General features: G+C 35.8%; 2 protein-coding genes across 2 annotated transcripts; both read right to left on the reverse strand.

Annotated features, from left to right (window-relative positions):
• Positions 1-7,411: 7,411 nt before the first annotated feature.
• LOC126712605 (glyceraldehyde-3-phosphate dehydrogenase B, chloroplastic) lies at positions 7,412-10,887 on the reverse strand. The gene is made up of 9 exons (XM_050412000.1): positions 10,718-10,887; positions 10,507-10,620; positions 9,448-9,609; positions 9,194-9,361; positions 8,883-9,043; positions 8,686-8,747; positions 8,464-8,513; positions 7,841-8,247; positions 7,412-7,683 (listed from the first exon to the last, which is right to left on the reverse strand). The coding sequence occupies exons 1-9, from the start codon at positions 10,814-10,816 to the stop codon at positions 7,548-7,550; spliced, it is 1,359 nt and encodes a 452-aa protein (XP_050267957.1). The 5' UTR covers positions 10,817-10,887; the 3' UTR covers positions 7,412-7,547.
• A 1,901-nt stretch (positions 10,888-12,788) lies between these two features.
• On the reverse strand, positions 12,789-15,926 carry LOC126712606 (uncharacterized). Its single transcript, XM_050412001.1, has 5 exons — positions 15,700-15,926; positions 14,227-14,359; positions 13,901-13,997; positions 13,529-13,615; positions 12,789-13,149 (listed from the first exon to the last, which is right to left on the reverse strand). The coding sequence occupies exons 1-5, from the start codon at positions 15,758-15,760 to the stop codon at positions 13,015-13,017; spliced, it is 513 nt and encodes a 170-aa protein (XP_050267958.1). The 5' UTR covers positions 15,761-15,926; the 3' UTR covers positions 12,789-13,014.
• Between the last annotated feature and the right edge of the window lie 94 nt (positions 15,927-16,020).

Genomic DNA, 16,020 nt, shown 5'->3' on the forward strand with positions numbered 1-16,020 from the left:
TGACCTATCATGTCCTAAATTGGGAGAAGTGTCATTTCATGGTTCAAGAAAGAATCGTGCTTGGCCATAGAGTGTCATCTAAAGGAATTGAGGTTGATTGAGCTAAAATTGCAACCATAGAAAAACTACCACCTCCAAAGAATGTGAAGGGAATCAGAAGCTTTTTGGGACATGCGGGATTTTATAAAAGATTTATAAAGGATTTTTCTAAACTCTCTAAACCTTTATGTAATCTTCTTGAAAAAAATTCTGCATTTGACTTTGATGATGTTTGTTTGCAGGCCTTTAATGCAATCAAGGAGAAATTGATTTCAGCACCAGTCATGACTGTACCTAATTGGAGTCAACCTTTTGAAGTCATGTGTGATGCAAGTGACTTTGCAATTGGAGTGTTAGGACAAAAGCGAGACAAACTGTTTAGAGCCATATACTATGCAAGCCGGACATTGAATGAAGCTCAATTGAATTATACAACAACTAAGAAGGAGATGCTTGCTGTGGTGTTTGCTTGTGACAAATTTCGGTCTTACCTCACTAGTACAAAGGTGATAGTGTTCACTGATCATGTAGCACTTCGTTATTTGTTTGGCAAGAAGGATGCTAAGCCTAGGCTGATTCATTGGATCCTTCTTCTTCAAGAATTTGATTTGGAGGTTTGAGATAAGAAAGGAAGTCAAAATTCAGTTGCTGACCATCTCTCTCGGTTGGAGCAAGAGGAAGTAAGACCAGATTTGGTGATCCAAGAAGCATTCCCTGATGAGCAGTTGTTTGCATGTGAGATCAAGCTTCCTTGGTATGATGATATTGTAAACTTCCTAACTTGTAAGGTATTGCCACCAGATCTTACTTACCACCAACGTAAGAAGTTTTTGCATGATGTGAAATATTATCTTTGGGATGAGCCTTTGCTTTTCAAAAGATGCCCTGATCAAATCATCCGAAGATGTGTGCTAGAAGAGGAGATGCAAGCCATTCTCCATCATTGCCATTCCTCATCATATGGAGGACATTTTGGAGTAACATGAACAGCGGCTAAGGTACTTCAAAGCGGTTTCTTTTGGCCTTCTATTTTTCGTGATAGTTATACTTTGGTGAAAATTTGTGATCAATGCCAATGTATGAGAAATATTTCAAGGCGTCAGGAGCTACCATTGAAAAATATCTTAGAGGTTGAGTTATATGATGTTTGGGGAATTGATTTTATGGGTCCTTTTCCTCCTTCTTTTGGCTTTGTTTATATCTTGTTGGCAGTTGATTATGTGTCAAGATGGGTGGAGGCAATTGCTGCAACAACAAACGATGCAAAGGTAGTACTCAAATTTCTACACAAGAACATATTCACAAGATTTGGCACTCCACGAGCTATTATTAGTGATGAAGGGACCCACTTTTGCAACAAGTTGTTCGACAACCTTCTTTCTAAATATGGTGTGAAGCATAAGATAGCCCTTGCCTACCATCCTCAAACTAATGGGCAAGCTGAAATTTCAAATCGAGAAATCAAGAATATCCTTGAAAAGACGGTCAACACCAATAGAAAGGATTTGGCAAAGAAGCTTGATGATGCTTTGTTGGCATACTGTACAGCTTTTAAAACACCTATCGGGATGTCTCCTTATCGATTAGTGTTTGGAAAAGCATGTCATCTCCCTGTTGAGTTGGAGCATAAAGCTTATTGGGCTGTAAAGAAGTTTAATTTTGATTTGAAGGCAGCAGGGGAAAAGTGACTTCTTCAATTGAATGAGATGGATGAGTTTTGGAACGATGCTTATGAAAATGCAAAGATCTACAAAGAACAGACAAAGAAGTGTCATGAAAAACAGATTCTTAGGCCTGAGTTTGCTCCAGGACAGCAGGTTTTACTCTTCAATTCACGACTAAAACTCTTCCCGGGTAAGTTAAGATCAAGATGGACAGGTCCTTATACAATTGACAAAGTTTCCTCTTTTGGAGCAATAGACTTGAAGGACAAGGCAGGGCATATATTCAGAGTTAATGGTCAGAGATTGAAGCACTATTATGGAGAACAAGTGGAGAGGAAATGTGCATTTATTCCTCTTAGAAATCCTAATTGATGAAGATTGAAAAGTCTGGCTGTAGACTATAAAACAAGCGCTTATGGGAGGCAGCCCATAAAACTTTCTTTTATTCTTTTATTTTTTTATTATTTATTTGAATAATTTGGATTTTGATGCTGGTTTATTTTGTAGGAATAAAGAGCTGAAAATTACAAACTAATGCGGTATCACCATAAAACCAGGGAAATTCCTTTCATTTCTTCAATCTGTCTCACTTTTGAATTACAATGAGGACATTGTTTGGTTTGGGTTTGGGGGTGTAAGCTCCTATAGTCTTGAGTTGTTGGATTCTCTTATCAAGCATGCATTTGAGTATGATTGAATTCTCTATGACTGTGAAATTTGTGATTAAGGATGGTTTTGAGAAAAATTAAAAAAAAAAAAAATTGCTATTATGTCAGTTAGAGTTTTGTGGGTACTTTGATTTAAATCTTTGTCCTTGAAAATAATTGAGTACATAGTCATTTTTTTTTTTTTTTTGAGATTTCTTTACTCCATTTTGCTTATGAAGAGAAGGAGTTGAATTAACTGGGTCAGGGAAGTTAAATCTTGCTTTGCTCTAGAATCTGTTGATGGATTCTTGAGGCGAAATCCTAGTTGATACCAAATATTAGAGAAATGATCTAGGAAAAGGTTGTCATAACCAAAAAGCTTTCCCAGTCGTCCTGATTATCACGCCATCATTGCATGGTGTATTTCCATAGTCAACCCCCTTGAGCCTTATTTTATATAAGCCTTTATTTGTTCTTTTAACTACATAAACCATTCCCGTTCTAAGTCTGAAAAACCATGAATTTACCCTACATCTTGAGAAAATACTTTGGTGGAAATTTGCATTTAAAGAGAAAGTAAGTTCAAATTAAATTATCCACATTACGTTTGCTCTATTTGATCAAATTGTGAAAAGAAAAGAAAGTGAAAGGCAAGAATCGAAAAGGAGAAGGTTAAAGTGGTTGAAATTTTGAAAAGGCTACGAGTGGTGTGGTTTCTGGGATTTGAAAAAAGATGGGATGATTCTTCCAAATAAAAAAAAAAACACCCCAGTTATTGAGTATAGCAACAATATTGTCATCAGTATGAGCATATTGTCGAAAAAGAGCTATGGTGTGGATCTTGTGGATACCTCTTTTATTGTTTTTTTTTCTACCAAGTATTTTCCCAATTTGCTTTGATTTTCCATATCCATTTCTTTCTTAGCCCTCATCCTGTGGCCTGTCATTACAACCTTAATTAAAGACCTTTTGATCTCTGATTTTGGTGTTTGATTACATTAGTGGAGAGGATTTCTGAAAATTGGACTTATGGGGTTAAGTTTTGAGAGAATTCTTCTGATTTTAGTTGTTCTACTTTTATCTGAATTTGCTGGTGGTTTGGAGTTAAATTGACTATTTCACACACACACTCAAGGACTTAGCTTTAGGTTGAAGTAAACGCTTAACTCTTGCTTGACAAATTACTGAATTTTTTTTTTTATTGATTTTCCTGCTATCTTTGATGTTAAAAGAGTAAGTTACTAGTGATGAAATCTAAATTCAGATCATAGCTTGGTGAGTGATGATATTTCTCTATGGGGTCTAGTTGATATTGTCTATAGTTGTCTTTTATTTTATTTTCTTTTTGTTTGAGGACAAACAAAATTCTAAGTTTGGGGGTGTTTGATGACTTGCATAATTTAGCATAATTTATCACTTCTCAACTTTAAACTTTAGTCTAATTTTATTTATTTTTGTTGATTTTAGACTTCATTATTGTTATTTAAATTTTATTGCAAATTTGAAGAAAATGAAGATTTATTCAAATAAAAGAGACGTGAAGCAGCTAGAGAGAATATTGGGTCTTGGATGAACGAAACTAAAGGAAGATTTCTTTTTGACCTTAGAAGTTGGCAAGAAAAGCGGGTCCCTTTGGGTTTTGATAGAGGCCGAAACTAAAAGGGGAGAGATGCACAAAAAGAGGAACGTTTTGGGCTGAAAAGAGCAACGTTTTGGGTTGAAAAAGGGCAACACGTTTAAAAAGAAAAGGGAGGCTGAACTGAAGGGAAGGACGGTGCTGAACTGGGAGCATGAAGCAGCAGAGACGAAGACGAGAGATTTTTTTTGAGCGTCCATTTGTCCTTACAATCTTCTCAGATACATTATAGTGAATTCGTTTCTGTTGAGTTTAATTTTTAGCATGAACTAAATCTTCTTTATTCTAGGAAAACGATGTAATCTAGTTCCGAACTATGCTTACTTTTCTATGTTAATTTGAATTAATTCTCTTCATGTTGGTCTGATTTATTCTGAGCTTATTGCTTCTAATTAACTGGCCATTAATTAGATGATTTTGATCTTGTGATTTGCTGTCGAAAGAGGGAATTATATGATAGATCTTGAATGTTTCGACATAGGTAAATATAGAGATCGAAAGACTTGTATGAACCTATGTAATATTAAAATCGTTGGTCTTAATGCTGTCTTACTTTATTAAATTGCATATTCTTTTGTAAAATGATGAACAAGAATGTTTCCAATTGACTGTTGAAAGAGGCTTTTGGATCAGTTTGGAGATTGCTAACAAACAGAGAGAATTAAATTCAATTAGCTAGATGAGTAAAGCATAGTGAGGAATTAGGTGAAATTGATTTCCTAGAAGTTTTCTCCTCATTAATTTGATCTTCGAGCAACATCTTTCTTTTCCTTTGCGCATTTTCTTTAAATTGATTTTATTTTAAATTCCAATTACAAAAAAAAACCTTAGTGACTTCTCTAGATAAAATCAAGATTAGCATAATTTTGGTATTTGTCAAAAGTAAGTGATCAATCCCTGAGGATAATACTTTTCTCATCACTTTACCTTAAAAAAAAAAAAAAAAAACTACGATACTGTGCACTTGCAGTTTTGCATTGATCATTGATCATTTTCACTTTAGTGGCATTTTGATAATTGGGTAATTGGGTGGGTCGGAGTTTACCCATAATAATTGGGTTGGGTTAAATTTGGGTTAGAAGCAATTAGTTAAATGGGTTTTAATGGGTAAATGGATTTTATATACCCAATTCAATTATGCCCACCCATTTGTCATCCCTAGTCAAAACTTTCGTTCTTGCCACCGTGGCCAACCTTGGCCCCGGCTTCGACTTCCTTAGCTGCGCTGTTGACGGTGTCGGAGACTTCATCTCCCTCTCCATCGACTTATTCGTCCACCCCGGTAAGATCTCCATCATGAAAATATCCGACGATGTTGTCGGAAAAATCAGTTGTGATCCTCTCTCCAATTGCGCCGAAATTGCCATGATCGAGGTTATGAAAATGCTCGAAATCTGACTGGTGGGACTTTCTCTCTCTCTCTCTAGAAAAAGGCTTGCCTTTAGCCAAGCCTAAAACCAATGCCTCCACCATCGGCATTAAAAACTAGAAATCCTTGGAGGCTAGTGCAGTTGTCGGCAAGCTTTCTGATATGGTCCAAGCACAGATCAACAATCTCCTTGGCAACTAAGGCGGGTCAACCTGGCAAGAATGCGAAGTTGAGTCAGGATGTTCATTTTGTGCCCGATTCGCCGATGCTGGAAATGACGTCATCGTTTGGGTCCACTTCTTTGCATTCGCTTGCAAATTTGTAGCCGAATAGGGTTCATGTGAAGGATGGTGGTGGTGGGGTTAGAGTGGCAGATCAGAAACTTTTCTTTTTGTGGATAAACAACGGATCAAAGATTTGGGCTGTTTAGTAGAGGAGTTTGAGTAACGTTGTTTAGGTGTTTTTGACGTACGTACGGGTGAAAAAGTATGTGAAAATATGTGTAATGTTGTTTAAAATGTGAAAATGTGTGTTTATCCATATCTTCTCTTAATTCTATGACATACAACAAGCTACCTTCTGATGATAGGTTACCAAACTGCGGACGTGGAAACTTTTGGTCATAATGACAGCACTCTTCATACCTTCTGGGAGCATTGTTCTTGTGACAAGAATCAACAAGTCGTATATGGTTCTTGCACTGACAAGGTTGAGATTGACATGTTATTGGGTGTTGCTGATTTATCTCAACAACTTCTTCCTCTGCAAGATTTTCTCAGGGTTCTATATTTGAAAGTATCTTAGATGAAGGGTGCCAATTCAATGTGATTCTGAGATTGACAACGTATAGAAAGACCCACATCCCACTTTTGTTTGGAAGGTTCTTGACTTGGTATATTTGCGAAGGCAAAATATATATTATAGGTACTTTTTTAGTTTTTCGTTTGGCTTCTCCTAGAGTTGTATGGCAATTAGTACCTAGGTTTATGGTGGATACTGGTTTTTCCCTTTTGTTAGTTTTCTTCTCTTTATTAATACAATCATTGTTTTGTTTTGTTTTTAGAATAAAAGACACTTAATTTTTCTTCTCTTTAATACAGATACAGTCATTACTCATGGTATAATTATTATTATGGTGCTTAATATTGATTATACACAAAAGCGCATTGATACAAGTTATTCGATCTACTTTCTTTTATTTTGTTTATCTTTAATCTTTGCCCGCTAAATTTAGTTCAATCAACACATATTCTGATTACCTGTTAGTCCTAAGGATAGACATGGCCTAGTTTAGCTATAGAACTTTCAGTTGAAAGTGGATTGATGAAAAGCTCTGATAGCTAAAACCCCACAAGAGGAACAAAAATGCAAGTTTTATATGGACACATACAGCTACTTTTTAGAATTCTGAACCAACAGCATGAACTAGTGGAAAGTAGCAAAGGGTAAGGGTCGTTACTGAATTCTCCTTCGCACCTGAACACATTTGGGAGAAACCGGTTCCACACATCGCTTTGCGTAATTGACATTTACTTTTTTCAATTGCAAACCCCAATGGAAAAAAACAGAAAGCTCAAATGGTTAGGGAACAAGTCCTCCAACAAAAAACCTGGGAAAGAATTGGACAAATACCACCTAGCCAGGAAATGGGCTGCTTTATTTGCAATTCCATAGACCCAATTGAACCCCAGCTGATTAAAATTAACAAAAAATAGACTAATATCAGCAACAAAACTAGCAAGCCTCTAAGGCACGACTGCATCTCTGTTGTTCACTGCCTCTATGCAGCTTCTGGAGTCACCTTTTAACACCGCGTGCCTAAACTGCATTTGACTAGCCAGCTAGATGGCCAATAGGATAGCTTTGGCTTAGACAGGGATGTCGGTATTCACTTTCTTAGAAGATGCAACTACCTGTTCGAGACTTTTATATTCATTTGATAATAAATATAGCCTTAGATATAGATCATTAAAAAACAGGCTAGCTTTTTTAATTAATGAATTATTGTTTCACATAACTCATACTGACAATCAATATTTTGATAGACCATTGCCACTTTAGAGAAATTGCTTGAAATGTTATTCTTTGATAATTTTGTTCCTCTCCTCAAATGTCATTACAAAATAAACATATGAAGATAATGAGCATTGAAAGCCTTGATCCTATACAATTAGCCAAAAAGATGCAGCAATCTAAGCTTCATAGACTCTGCACTCCTCATCAGCTGGGTTTGCCTTGCAGAAGTCCTCTAATGGGTCTCCGCTACCTGCAAAAGCTGAACCTGGCCACCTTAATGCTACCAAATGAGCCAGATCAACGACCCTTTGGCTGCAAACAAAACCAAAGTCAGGTCATAATCAAAGTTACACTGAACGAATAGTCAAGCATTCTTGGATTCTTTTACCTTCTATAAATGAGCACTTCTAAGTACTAACTAATAGAAAATCTAGTTAAAGTATGAATCCATATGATTCAGTATCCTCACCTGTATCCCCATTCATTGTCGTACCAAGCAACCACCTTGACCATATCATCACCCATGACCATTGTCAATGAAGAGTCAATGGTAGAAGAAACATCTGTGCACCGGAAGTCTACTGAAACAAGAGGGACATCACACACATCCAATATGCCCTTCAGTGGCCCCTCAGCTGCTTTTCTAAAGGCTCCATTGACATCTTCTGCTGAAATGCCCTTCTTCGCAACGTTTATAACAAGGTCAACAACGGACACATTAGGAGTAGGCACACGGAGTGCAATGCCATTGAGCTTGCCCTTGAGCTGGGGTAGCACTAGAGACACGGCCTTGGCTGCACCAGTGCTTGTTGGGACTATGTTCAATGCTGCAGCCCTGGCTCGCCTCAAGTCTCTGTGTGAAGCATCCAAGAGCCTCTGAAGATACACAACGTAGGCTATAACTTTTTAAGTACCTTTATTTGAAATCATTATAACATTGAGCATTTTTATAGGAATTTTTTTTTTTTTTTTTAAATTATTGTAAGAGCACATTATTTGATCTCTTTAAATTGTTGGAATGTTGTACTCAATGAAAACAAAATGAAGATATGACCCTACATGAGGAGAAAAAATCTGTGTTTGATGGTTTACCTGGTCTCCAGTGTAGGAATGAGTGGTTGTCATGGTTCCCTTGACAATGCCTGCAAAATAAGAAATAATTAGATGTATTTTCTCAAAAGCCTCTCTAATGCTGAAAGAAAATTGAAGCATGTGTTATGGCAAGCACAATTTCAGTCTCATATTCATGTGCGCAAATGTTTAGTCCCAGAAGCCCTTATTTGATTAATGCTGCAAAATTTTACGAATCCTTACTGAATTCTTCATCCAAGACTTTCACAAAAGGAGCCAGGCAGTTAGTGGTACACGAAGCATTGCTGCAGAAGGAAAATATTTGACCACCATTTAGAATATACCATTATAAGAGGTAACGTGTATAAGAAATTAAGTAGCTCAAGCACAGTCATAATTGTTTGGTTAGCATGTTAATTAGACTATATGGGAACACTGACCTAACAATATTAGCAACCTCGTGCGAGTAATCCTTTTCATTTACCCCAAGAACATAGGTTGGAATGTCAGCACCTTTTGCTGGAGCAGTGATGATAACTTTCTTGGCACCAGCTTGGATGTGTTTCCCAGCACCGGGACCATCCACAAACACTCCTGTTCCCTGTAGGGAAAATTAATCAATAATCTTATAAGGTCTGTCCAAAATAGAGCCAACTTGGGATTTTTTTTTTTCCATGAATTACAAAATTTCTTATGCTATCTTGCACTTGAGGAGACTCTGATAGTTGAAGAATGAAAGGACGGGACTTACCTCAATAACAATGTCAATGCCAAGTTCAGCCCAAGGGAGCTTGAGAGGGTCCCTGTTGGAGACAACCTTGACGGGCTTACCATCAACGGTTATGGTGGTGTCATCTAGTATTTTCACATCTGCTTTGAATGTCCCCAGCATAGAGTCATACTTTAGCAGATGTGAAGCCTGTATTGGCAATGATCAATGAAACTTATTAACATTAACCAAGTTAAAAGCATGGTAATTCAGAGCTCATAAATAAAGTATCTTACATTCTTGACACCACCACTGTCATTGACAACGATAACATCAAGGGGTGAGTTTTTGCGCCCATGCCAGCATCGGAGGAAGTTCCTGCCAATACGTCCAAATCCGTTGATTGCTACCTTCAGTTTGGCCACTGTTTCTCCCCTAACTGGAGCTGATCCTGTTGTCTAATTTCAGGAATATGTGCAAAGTAATTATCAGTGACAATATTCAGTGAATACTTAAATAGTCATCTTAGAACCCCATAGCTATAAAGCTATAAATTCTGAAAATTTTTATGTTTTGTTCTTTTCATTTATGTATGTCTTGTCTACCTCCCATGTAACCTTTTTTTCTTCTTAGATAAATCTAATTATAAAATCCTAAAAATTAAAAAAAAAATTAAAAAAAAAAAAAAAATTGAACTGAAGGTTCTATTGGAAGTTACTGGCATATGCATACATTCTTTTTTTTTTTTTTTCAGAAATTAAAAGCGTTACATTAAATTTTTAATAAATTCTCATTTGTGGCATGGCTATTCTAATTGATAATTGCTAGTTTGTAAATTGAAAATTCGTTATGAAGTATAAAACTCTTCAGTGAAGGTCTTGAGTTAATAAGAGTGCCTCTTAGGTTTAAGCTTATGAAAAATGTTAGTTTTTGTTAATGTTGCAAATCACATAGAAGGTTTGAGGTTGTAAAACAAAGCAAGATACCAGAAGTTGACACAAGATTAATTTGATAAGTGGCTACTGGCTAGTCAAGCAGCATATCCTTTGGCTCAACTTGATTTTGTTTTACACCCTTTGAATAAAAGCTTGCTAACTAGGAGGAACCATCTGTGTGGCTTATAAATTTGTTTAAGGCAAAGTTTTTATTTATTTTTTTTTTTTCCTTTCCTCTTTTCTCTTCTAACAAAGTTTTAGAGGCATGTTTGATATGTTTCGGATTTATCATTGGATTGATAAAGCAAAACAACATATAATCTCTGTTATCCTCTTTAACATATATCAATCCATACTTCCATAGTCTAGTCTATTTTACTCTTTAAAGAAATATCAATCCAAGAAGGAAGAGAAGATAACCTTGGGAGTAAGTTGGGCAGCCACAACATCAAAGAAGGATGCGCCTCTAGCATTCTTGGAGTAGGTCAAACATGTACTGGATCTTAGCCCAGAGAACTCAGCTACTTCCAGCCTCTGTACAACCAAAATGAATTAACAATCCCAATAAACAAGAAAGCCACTAAAACATCTTCTAACATGAACAGGATGAACTTATGCAGAGGGACACTACCTTAGAGGAGCATTGGGTTGGGAAAGAGTGGAAATTCTTGGAGGGAAGCCTTGTGTTGGTTGGAATTCTTGAAGAAGCTAGAGCTGCATGGCTGGCCATGGCTGCAACTAAAGCTATGTGACCAATTTCCTCAGTTTTATAGAGTTCAGTTCGTTTTTTTTTTTTTCAGTTAATATAGTCACTTTTTAATTGCTTTTTGGTTATAAAAATTAATGGTTGCAAGCGAGTTAATGGAACGTGTGGTGAGAATGGTACATGAAAGATAAATGAGATAAGATCCTGTTTGTGCTTGCTACTTCATAATCTGAACCACAGATTGATCACCCGTTAGTTTCTTCCTGCAATGCCCTTACATTTTTCCAAAGGACAATGTGTCCCCATCTTATTGATCTTTTGTTAGCAAATTTCTGGCTATTGGGAAATCATGGCTGATGGTGGAGAACGTCCAATTCAAGGGACAATATCTCTGTCATTTTACATTGCATAACTAGGTTAATGTACCCTCAAAGGAATTTTTCCTGTAATTATTTAATGTGCTTGAAATAATAGTCTTTATTTAATGTGCTTGAAACACTAGTCTTGAACACTAATATTAGGGGGGAAACCACTCTAGTAGGTTGGAATTATGCAAAAAAAAAAAAAAAAAACGAATTGATTATAAAGGGAGAAAAAAATGAAATGAAAAATATAACAAACTAGAGTGGATTGATTGTAAAAGAAAGGAATTAAACATCTTTGTTTAGGAGTTTTTTTCCCCCAATGATTTGAGAGTTAAGTACACCCTTTGCAATATTGTTTAGGAGTAAAAGATAAATGAAAATGAAAGAATATTTTACTTATCACTTTTTATTTGCATTTTTTCAAAATATGGATAAAGTTGAGAATTCACTTTTTATTTCATTAAATTAATTGATGGTTCTTCTCATTTAGGGAGGAATGTTTAGAAGAAAACAAAATAAAAAATGAGTTCCATTTCATCCTTCCAAACAAGAGAAGGATGACTCTCACCAATCACCATTCTTTTTCATTCCATTTCCCCCTAATTACATCCGTCAAAACAGGGATCAGTGTCTCATAAATACAGATCAATGTGAATATAAGGTAGTTTTGCTTGCACATTGGTGCCTTTAACGTAGTCCTCTGCTAGGTGGACAGTGAAGCTTTGTTTCTATAATTGGTTGGCATCAGATTTTGCTATTTTCCCCTTTCAAGAAATTATTATGATCTTCCACCAAATTAAATAAATAAAATTCAGGATCAAGAGCCGAAGCGGCAAAAAATTTGAAGTAAAAGGTAGTAAAAGATGTCTCTAATCTCTATACTATAACATGAGTCTACCTGCTTTACATAAAGCAGCATCTCAAACATCAAAAATCTATAATTGTGAAGAAATATAATTAGCTGGATTGCAATTTGCTAATAATCCCTGATTTTGGTGAACCGGGAATTAACTGTAAGAATTTCTAACCTGTTAATAGTGATGAAAATGACATGGTAACATTGGCACAAACCACCTTAGGCTGTTCTGTGTGGTACCACCTAATGATAAATTGTGACAACGAAACGCATGATATCCTAGATTCTCCCCCTCTTGAATAACTGACAATATTCAATCATTATCACTTTCATGACTTTAGCCTTTGCAATAATAACAAGCTACCAAAACATGAAAATTTGAGTTTATGACCTAAGGGGCAGGATTCTATGAAACATAGGAGAGACGGATCTCTAGCTCCTCATTCAACTCAAATTACACTAACGTAACTCAGTAGCCATTTCCGAGCATGCTGGCACAGAAGTGGTATCTCCCACACTATAAATGTACAAGTTGATAGAATACCTCCGAAATGATAATTGTACAAGTTGATAGAATATCCAATGCAACACGTGAGGGCTATCATCCAATCCCAGTCCCTAGTGACCATCTAAACAAAACAAAACTAAACTGAGAAGGGTTAACTTTTTTTAAAGTAATTATATTAATAGAACTACAACAATGTATTTTTTTTTCTTGGTATAAAAAAACTATAACAATGTACAAGACTTTAAAGTGAACAGCTTAAGAAACACGTTTAGAACAATACTAAATACTGCATATCACTTTTACCCAAATATGAGTAATCCACCAAGATAATATTTGCCAAAGTTGTATACCCAAGGTAACAACCAAGCCACCAAGTTTGAAGAAACAACTAAACTGATTGTTGAAAGGGGAAAAAAGGTATTACAAGATATTGAACTATTATTTATTAATCTGGAAGTTTCTGGTAGAGAAGGCCATTTATATCCTGATGTTATTATATGGCAGCTTCAATTTCATCTGAGATTACATTCGCACCATTTGGGGCTTCATCTGAATGGAGCTGGCCAGAAACATCATCTATAGCAGAGTTTAGCTGTGCGATCTTCTTAGCCAGTTCTTTCCGTGTTTTCTGTAAAATGAAGTGAAAATATATGTTTCAGAACATAAACATAGGAGTGAAAATGTGATGGTTTTTCTGGAGATCAATAACATATAAGATGTCAGAACAGAAACAAAAGCACTTTATGGAATTTCAGAGATAAAATGAATAGTGACTTTTGTGGCAAAATATGAAAATTGAACATAGGATTAACACATTCCAGCATCTTCTAAAAACACTAAAAGTAGTCATCCAAAAAAGAAACTCAAAGTACCTGAGTGAGAAAAAAAAAAGGATAAACAATATCACATGCCTAAACATTAGAAACAAGTGAAGCAAAGGTCTTAAAAAAACAGAGATTTATCCTGCGAGTTAATTATATACAGATAGAGTAGAGAAAAACTTTAACCTCCAGAGCTTTATCCTCATCATAGATGAATTTGGGCAGTTTCTTCATCAAATCCTTCCGCTCAGGCCCGGCTAGTGCTTTGCTGATCTGTAGGAGATAAATAAAAATTGCAAACGAAGTGAGAAATAAAATCCCTGTATTTCCGTATAAAACTGTCAAAGAGAAGCATAAAGACCCACAGCCCAATCATTGGGACTAGATATTTAATGCATGTAGACAATAATAGTATTAGCATTTAAAAGTAAAAGCCCATTGAATCAACTTATTGCGTTGTTTAACATACAGATCATGAAAGTGTTAGGTGGCACCCCACAGTACACTAGCTTCTGCCATTTTCAGGAAAAGTTAATTACAAATAAAGAAGCACCAGACCTGAGGTGCATATACACAACTGAGTGTGCCAAATATGAGTCCTCCCAAAACAAAGCCACCTACAAAGATGCTTGCACTGCCTGGCCTTCCATGATCACTGTAATTATACAATATAAGCATGATACTCACATTAAGAATTTCTAATCCTATATCATATTAAAAAAAGAAATTAAAAAAATATAACCAGTAAACATATAAAATCAAAGGCAATGACGGCATAGATTGAGCAACTCACTTTCAACTTACAAAAACAAAAGCTATCATGCATCTTTGCACCATCACTACCATATAGCATTGGGTTCACAAAGAAATGGCAGAGATAATACCTATACCCAGCTTGAACAATGAGTGGCCTTCTGGAGGTACAAAGTTGCAATTTCCCTACACGATTGGTATTTAGAAACAAGTTGGTGGCGGATGCATTCCCAAGAAACTGGTCCAATGGCTTCAGAGCAGATCCTAGAAAAGAATTGACAGAGGTACGTAAGTTACCAGTACTTCTAAACCGATCAGAAAACACACTCATCAGTGTGTGAACCATTGCTCCACAGGCAGAGATGTAGTAGGCAGTTCTTTCATGGCCAACAAACAGTATATGTTTCTCAAGTATATCCCAAAGAAACATCCAAAATCAATGTAAAACCTTCAACATCAGGTTGAAGTAGTTTATAACTAAGTAATATGAGACTCCACCAAATGTCAATGCTAGCCATACATTCAAGAACCATTCCTTCCTACGGTGACAGGACATGAAAAAGGAAAATAAATTTTTTATAAATAAAATAAAAGAAAGCAATATGACCTGATTATCCACCTATTTCTATATTGGAAGAAACAGCAATATTAGAGTATAAATAGCACTTGGATTAGCTTCTTTCTGTTGGCTTATTTGCTTATGTACAGATTTTTAAAGCCTTTTTTTTTCAGGTACAACTGTACTTTAATGAACTTTCAGAAATTTAGCAAATAATCTTTTATCGCACTAATGTGCCTAAGATCCAGTATCATAGAATTGGAGACTTCCAGTAGAAATTTATGCAAAAAGCCAGGTGCAGATAAAATTCCAACCTAAATAGTAAGACTCCCAAGCAGTCACCAAAGAATCCGAACTGAGTTAAATTCTGAAACACAAGGTCCAAATGTGAATTGCCCACATCCCAATCTTCAACAAAGACTGGCCTCAGTGACAGCTACTGTACAGAGTACTCCATACATTAAAGACCCAATTATTTATTTTGAATGAGAAGTTACCTTCAGATTTTTTACTACATTCTATCCAGGCTTTTTTAGACAAGCAATATCCAACACAAGAATGAATTTTCTATAACTCAATCTATTATAGCATAAGCAAACACACCCCAATCCCCCAAGAGGCCCAATGAAAGAAACCTTGTTCCACTACCACCATTCTCACAAAGAACCACATTAACTTTCCAAGATTGCAAACCCATCAAGGAAATCATGCATAAGTCTAGCTTTTTCACTAAACTGACAGATTCACGCATAGAGGGACAAAAATAAAAACAAAACAAAAGCCCAGAAAGATTATGAGCTTATTATTAGGATCAAAGCTAAGTACTAAACATTATAATGAGAAAAGAAAATGGAATGGAAGTAAATCTTTCAAGTTGATCAAAAAATGAGATCTTTCAGCCAGAGTCAATTGATTCAAGAAACGCAAGCACGATCATTGTATAAGAAACATAGATGAGCAATCAATATAAGAGAATCTGGAAAAGAAAAAAGAAAAAAAAAAACAGATAGTACGAGAAAGAAAGAAATGTGAGAGAAAAGGTTACCAGTAGAAAAGTGAGCTGGAGGATTTCTCATAGAAACCAACGAATTGGAAATAACAGCCATTGTTGTTGTCTAAAAAGACAAAAACACACACACACTTTATATTTTCAGAGAGAAAAAAGAGAGGGAGCGTTGGGACGAAGGAGAGACGGATTTCACTTTCAGAGAAAAGTCAAGTAAAATTAAAGCTGTTGAGCCTTTTTATTTTAAGGGTTCGATGATTTCTATGTTAAGAAGTGTAAAGTGTAAACATCAATTACACTAATAAAATGGAAATGAGGTTTACCTTTACCCAAAAAAAAAAAAAAAGGAGATAAGGTCCT

This window comes from Quercus robur, chromosome 2 (assembly GCF_932294415.1).
Source record: "Quercus robur chromosome 2, dhQueRobu3.1, whole genome shotgun sequence".
Classification (NCBI taxonomy): Eukaryota; Viridiplantae; Streptophyta; class Magnoliopsida; order Fagales; family Fagaceae; genus Quercus; species Quercus robur.